This window comes from Oratosquilla oratoria, chromosome 12, assembly GCF_046742065.1.
Source record: "Oratosquilla oratoria isolate Oo_2021 chromosome 12, ASM4674206v1, whole genome shotgun sequence".
Lineage (NCBI taxonomy): Eukaryota > Metazoa > Arthropoda > Malacostraca > Stomatopoda > Squillidae > Oratosquilla > Oratosquilla oratoria.
Window position 1 is genome coordinate 62,046,228 of NC_134788.1, and position 7,535 is coordinate 62,053,762.

The 7,535-nt window shown below is 37.9% G+C and overlaps 1 protein-coding gene across 1 annotated transcript; it reads left to right on the plus strand.

The window, feature by feature from the left end:
- The first annotated feature begins 2,295 nt into the window (after positions 1–2,295).
- LOC143030833 (uncharacterized) lies at positions 2,296–7,285 on the plus strand. Its single transcript, XM_076194051.1, has 2 exons — positions 2,296–2,390; positions 4,561–7,285. The coding sequence occupies exon 2, from the start codon at positions 5,089–5,091 to the stop codon at positions 6,379–6,381; it is 1,293 nt and encodes a 430-aa protein (XP_076050166.1). The 5' UTR covers positions 2,296–2,390; positions 4,561–5,088; the 3' UTR covers positions 6,382–7,285.
- Positions 7,286–7,535: the final 250 nt, after the last annotated feature.

Genomic DNA, 7,535 nt, shown 5'->3' on the forward strand with positions numbered 1-7,535 from the left:
GAAGAAAAAAAGAGTTTAAATGTGTTTAAGATGAAATGCCCGAGAAGTATGGCAGGGGTTACTAGGCTGGATAGAGTGAGAAACGAGGAGGTGAGGAGGATAGCGGGGATAGACAGAAAGCTGGGAGATAGGGTTAATGAAAGAGTATTCGGGATGGTTTGGACACATGGAAAGAATAAGTGAGGAGAGATTAGTAAAAGAGGTGTGGAAGGCAGAGGTAGAAGGGGTGAACATGTATGGACGACCAAGGATGAGATAGATAGATGGGACAAAATGTTCATTGGGAAAGGGGAATGTCAATTGAGGAACGACGGGAGAAGACAGAAGATAGGGGTGAATAGAGAATGGTAGTGTATGGATGTTGCTGTGTTGAATGTAAGGGAGTGGGTGGGGGATGGGGGTGATTATGTGTAAAAAATAAATAAACAAACAAATAAATAAATAATAATTTGACGCAGCCCGAAGGGACTTCTCCCCATCTTATATTTTTCTGCATGAGGGAAGCGGTATTGCTGTGGATGTACTGAGTCATGCGACACTGCTTCTGACCCAGGGCAGTGGGCGAGATGCAGGGATGGCCCGTTATCCAGGAGGAGCCATGATAATAGAAAGGGAGTGGGCTGAATGGGAGTGGAGTATGCGGAGATGGCGTGGGTGGGCGTGAATTTTATGACTTCTTTTGGCTACCTACCTTATTAGGAGGAAAAAGCCTTTGGTGTATATATTCATCTATCTATTCATTTGTTTATCATTATATATATATATATATATATATATATATATATATATATATATATATATATATATATATATATATATATATATATATATAATGTTTATTTATTTATTTATATACTTATTTATATATCTATTTTTATCCCAGAGGTGTCCAGAAAGGAGGGTGATCAAGAGGAAGTAGTTTCTCATTGAAAAGTAGGATAAAGGAGAAATGGATTTTAACTATCGAGTGGTATTGGGTGACATGTTAGCCCATTAAACTCCGATGACAAGATGTCTTGTCATTTGGTCAAATAAAACAAAAAATCATAAAACACCAAAATGTTTGATCAAACACCAGAAAAATATGACGTCAGTCCTCGCTTCGCTGCGAGCGAAGCGAGGATTGACGTCATATTTTTCTGGTGTTTGATCAAACATTTTGGTGTTTTATGATTTTTTGTTTTATTTGACCAAATGACAAGACATCTTGTCATCGGAGTTTAATGGGTTAAGTGCAGAAGATTCTTGTTTCAGATGTTTAAAATGAGAAGGGATAAATTTTGCCACAACTCCAAGATGGCCTTCATTTCTCCTTTGGATACAACTATGAACAAGGGACATCGTTAGTAGCTTTTCAGCTAGCCACTGGTGGGGAAACATCACATTAAGTGGAATTTCATTCTTGTCCTTTTTTGTGTGTGTGCTTTTAAGGGAAGTGGCTGAGCATTTGGAATTATCGAATTCATATATCAGTGTTGACAGTAATGACCTTTAACGGTCATTCATGGAACTAGAAAATTAAAGTGCTAAACACAAGTTAATTTTGAAGTATTTACTCGGGTGATTTCATTATCCTATTTGTTATTCAACAATGTGACCAAATTTGACTTGGTATAGGGAACAGAAATACTGTAAATTCTGAAGAAATGATCACGTCAGCCAATCTAGAGACAAGGGTTCATCTTATCACCAATACTCTTCAACCTAGTTTTGCAGAAAGCCATCAAAACTACCTCAGAGATGAAGGAAGGAGCACAAATGAAAAAAAGATAACAAATACTAGCTTATGCGGATGATGTTGTCACACTGGTCACCCATACTCATTACAGAGTACAGTCTATAAGTAATCCAGTACTTCACACATTTTACAGTTTTATATGATTACCTATTTAGGTCCAACATAGAAACCACACACATAACAGAATGAATCTGGTGAATTCCTGCATCGTATTGTAGATATGGTAAGAACTTCAATATATATAGTATAAATCTGAATAAAAATATATGACAATTGTAAATGTGCTTTACCGTGCCCCATACATATCTCTATATTAGTATAATTTTCTATATCACTAAAAATGTCGATGGTAGGGAAAAAACATATCCATATTTGGAACCAGCGCAAATTTTTGGTTTAGATGTACTCAGAAAAAGAAGTGAAATTTTGTTACTCATTGTTATTTTTCGGTTCTGTCCTAGTTACACGCGATTTTTTTTCTTTTTTTGTAATTATTCTTACCGTATAATTCCTCCTCAATACAATATCGTCGTAGACAGTAACGACGCTCTATATAAAGAACAATATACGTCACTTTTCTTGACGCTCCGCCATCTCTGTTTACATTCTCCAGCCTAGCCTAATACCGCCCTCTCTCTTCCAAAGTAAGAAGGTAATGCTGGCGTTGGTATGGATTTACCTAAGTGTAGTATACAGGAGAGGAATAACGCTCATTGGGTCCGGCTCTTACTCATCAATGTATCATACATAGACTCAAATTCATGTACCTTCTTTGATGTGTAACTGCGCATGTTTCCGAGTTTTCGGGCTTCAATATATTTTTTTTCACAAAATCCTCTAACATACATGTAAGATGAAGAGGAATACAAAAATCTTACCACCTTGTCTTTTCTCTGTGTAGGGAAAGGGGGGCGAAAAGTTCCTTAATAGATTCACTCAAATTCATGTAGTGCTGCCACCAGGTGCAACTTCAATGTGTCTTTATTGCTGCAGCAAATGCATAAGAAATATTGCCAATTTGGTAAGGAGAATCAAGTCTTGTCAAAGTGCTTATTCGTTGTTTACATTCTTGCATACAATGACTATAGATACAAGGCCACAAATTAGGGAATACAACTCTTGGGTCACCATATTCTTGGCAAGTTTTTTTAATGTGAAGGATGCGGGTTACATGAACATCATGCATTATTTGGGACTGAAATACTCAAATCATTAAGTGAAAGCTCCATCTCACAAGAGGAACTATTCACTATTGCCTTACAAAAACATGAGGAAGTAAATTACTTTATAGTGGGAGGTTCCAGAAGCAATGTCATTCACCAAAACACAACCCAAAAAATAGGCTTTATGTTGTCTTTGTGATTTATGACAGATTGCTATGGGTACAAATCAGTTATCATGGAAAATTAATTGTAATTTATTTGAAGTGACTGTTTCTGAACAATCATGACTCAACAATTTGCAAGAGACAATGATATTTATTTCAGACATCCTCAGTTATTGGGTGTACGTAGACATCTGTGAAAAGTTTACCAAGATGTCTTATTTCCAGTTATTGTTGTCATTCCCTAGACTGTCTATCCAAGCAGTCCCATCTCCCTAAGGAATGCCACAGCCGAAACTGGGTTTTCCCACAAATCCTTTATAGAATGTATGTTGTGTTGTTTGCATGCGTGATTGTGTATAATGCAGTCTTCCATTATGTGTTGTATGGTATGGGGTGAAGTGTTACATCCTGGGCAGCTGTTCACAATGCAATCATCCAGCCTCTTCTAGTAGCTTAGAAGTGCTGGGTGGTGGCTGCACCACAGTCTGGCCGGGTGGACTCTGCCCTTATTTCCAGTTAAATATGCTTTTGTATCCATCATCATACTCAATATTTTTTTTTTTTTTTTTTTTTTTTTTAGTTCATACATGTGGTTCATGATTTCCCGATTAATTTTCACCTTATGTTGATTTACGAGTAAGGTTAGGTTAAGTACCTAACCTAACCTTGTTTAAAATGTTTCCTGAGGTAGGTCACATTCAAATAGGGTAGGCCACATACTACCCCAGTTTCAAATAGGCGACATACCATACTGGCAACGATTGCTATAGGGCACAAATATTCACGCAGATTACTTGTAACACATTTGAAGTGGCTGTTTCCACTGAATAACTATAAATCAACAATCTACTCCCACCGTGTGCCTTGGTTTAGTAATTGATGGAAGTGAGGAGCAAACGTGACCCAACCTAGTTATAGGTAGAGATAAGTTAGGTTAGATTGACTAAAAGTATTGTATTTCTCACTCAAGGATGTCAGAAATCAACATTTTATATTTTGGTTTATAGACTTTTGATAGTATTTGTGTGAAGTTTCAATAGTTTTCCTGATAAAAAAAAAAAAGGAAACAAGTAATTTGGTGTAGAAATCAATACAGTATCAGATTCTTATTAATCTTTCATTGATTTATAACATCCCTGGTTGGTTGTGTAGTGGTCCTCTGAAAATTTAACAAGGATTTCTTTTTTCCAATTGTGCTATTGTATCCTACATTATACACTGATCTCTTTTTCATGTGTCCTCTCTCATTTGCCTTATTATTTCCTGATTACTTTTGTACGATTTCAGTCACTTTTTTTTTCTTACAACACCATTGTTTTTAGTGTTTGCTCAACCCTCTATTTCTTTTTTCTTCTTTCAAGTTTCTTTGATACGAGTTGTTTGTTCCACTCATCTTTTGCATTTTGGTTAATGCCCCACTTTGTTTGTATAAGCTCATGTTATATTTCATGCTCTCAAAAAGTTAAATGTCAAACTTATATATATATTCTTTCAGGTTGAGTGTAAATATAAAAATTTCCTTGGTAAAGGTATCGGAAGATTCCATATATCCATCATATAATAAAGAGAATCTGGTGTGGTGTCAGTGGCACACCTATCTCACAAGTCTTCTTGAATATCATGCAACAACCCACACTGGAAAGAAGCTTTTCCAATGTGACCTGTGTGATGCAGCTTTCTCAAGAAAGAATAATCTCATATGACATGCACTGACCCACACTGTAGAGAAGCCTTTCCAATGTGACCTGTGTGATGGGTCCTTATCACAAAATAGTAATCTCAAATGACAAGCAGTGACCCACACTTGCCAATGTGACCTGTGTGATGCAGCATTGTCACTAAAGAGCTGTCTCAGATATCACATGATGACCCACATTGGATAGAAACCACTCCAATGTGACCTATGTGATGCAGCTTTCTAGACTGTTCTCAAATATCACATGATGACCTGCACCGGAGAGAAGCCTTTCCAATGTAACCTGTATGGTGCAGCTTTCTCACAAAAAAGTATTTGAAATATCACATGATGACCCACATTGGAGAGAAGCCTTTCAAGTGTGACTTGTGTGATGTAGCTTTCTCGGGAATGACTGCTCTCAAACAACACGTAGTGACCCACACTGGAGAGAAGCCTTTCAAATGTGACCTCTGCGATGCAGCTTTCTCAGGGAAGAGTGCTCTCAAATATCATGTGATGACCCACACTGGAGAGAAGCCTTTCAAGTGTGACCTGTGTGATGCAGCTTTCTCAAGGAAGAGTTTGCTCAGATATCATGTGATGACCCACACTGGAAAGAGGCCATTCCATTGTGACTTGTGTGATGTAGCTTTCTTACAAAAGAGTCATCTCAGTAATCACCTGAAGACCCACACTGGAAAGAAGCCTTTCAAGTGTGACTTGTGTGATGCAGCTTTCCCAACAATGGCTGCTCTCAAACGACACACAGTGACCCACACTGGAGAGAAGCCTTTCAAATGTGACCTGTGTGATGCAGCTTTCTCAGGAAAGAGTGATCTCAAACGTCACATGATGACCCACACTGGAGAGAAGCCTTTCAAGTGTGACCTGTGTGATGCAGCTTTCTCACGAAAGAGTCACCTCAAATATCATGTGATGACCCACACTGGAGAGAAGCCTTTCAAATGTGACTTGTGTGATGCAGCTTTCTCAGGGAATAGTGCTCTCAAACATCATGTGATGGCCCACACTGGAGAGAAGCCTTTCAAGTGTGACCTGTGCGATGCATCTTTTACAAGCAAGAGTGGTCTCAAATATCACGCGATGACCCACACTGGAGAGAAGCCTTTCAAATGTGAACTATGTGATGCGGCTTTCTCAAGAAAGAGTTTTTTCAAACGACATGTGGTGATCCACACTGGAGAGAAGCCTTTCCAGTGTGAACTATGTGATGCAGCTTTTTCACAAAAGAGTTCTCTCAAACGACACTTGGCGAGACACACTGGAGAGAAGCCGTTCAAGTGTGACCTGTGCAATGCAGAATTTTCAGGAAAGAGTTCTCTCAAGTATCACATGATGACCCACAGTGGAGAAAAACCTTGCAAGTGTGACCTCTGTTGTGCAACTTTTTCACAAAAGAGTAATCTCACACGACACATGATGACCCACACAGGCGAGAAGCCTTTCAAGTGTGACCTGTGTGATGCAGCTTTTTCACATAAGAGTTCTCTCAAACTACACATAGTGGTCCACACTAGAGAGAAGCCTTTCAAGTGTGGCCTGTGCGATGCAACTTTTTCACAAAAGGGTTCTCTCAAACGACATGTGGTGAGCCACACTGTAGAGAAGCCATTCTGACATGAACTGTGTGATGCAGCTTTTCCAGGAAAGAGTGCTCTCAAACAACAGGTCATGACCCACCCTTGAGAGAAGCCCTTCAAGTGTGACCTGTGCAGTGCAGCATTCATAGCAAAAGGTGATATCAAATTACTCCTAGTTACCTACATTGGAGAAAAGTCTTTATAGTGTGACCTATGTGATCAGACTTTTTCACAAATTATCTCAACACATAATGACCCACACTGGAGAGAAGCCCATTAAGTCTGACCTTTGTAATTCAGCTTAGCAAAGTGTAATGTCAAATGATATGCAATGACCATTGTGATGTAACTTTCTCACAAAAAAAAAAAAAAAAAAAAAAAAAAAGTCCTGTGGTGACCCATACAAGTAAGAAGCCTTTTCAGCTTTCAAAAAAAAAAAAAAAAAAAAAAAAGACCTGTGGTGACCCATACAAGAAGCCTTTTCAGCTTTCTCATGAAGGACTTGTTTCATATGTCATGTAATGACTCACATTTCCTCATAAAAGGGTGATATCAATCATTGCATGATGACCCACACTGGTGAGAGGGCTCTCCAATATGACCTGAGTGAATTAGCTTTTCCGTATATTAAGTAATGATCCCCTGTTATAGTCCTTTTTGGTTGATGAGTCATCACACACACATACTGTGAGTTGTAAATTTTAGTTGGTTTACTCGCAGTTGTGCAGTTATTTGCATGACATTGATTGGGCTATTGTGTAAATGCATTTTCTATTGTATGCAATTAAAGTTTCTTAAACATTTTATTGGGTACATCAATGTTTTTATAATTATGAATATTAAAGAATGGTGTAACTGGTGGATATAGATGTCTGCATATCATGACAGTTACAACTCTGTTTACCTTAGCATTGTGTTAAGTTGTTTGGAGTATACACCATTGTTACTTGCAATTTGTGTTACTGTAAATATATCTACAGTAATATACCTGTGTTTATTTTATCCTTTGAAAGACAGTTCTCAAATTTCAATAAAGTCATTCCAAGAGTGATATTGGATGTCGTATGTTGACGAAGAATATATTTTTTTTTTCTCTCAATAGTCTTGTTTTGTTATTATTTGTTCCAAGAAGAATATGTGGTGTCTAGTAGTAGTTTTGATTGTGCTTGCTCTTTTTAGTACCTCCTGAGA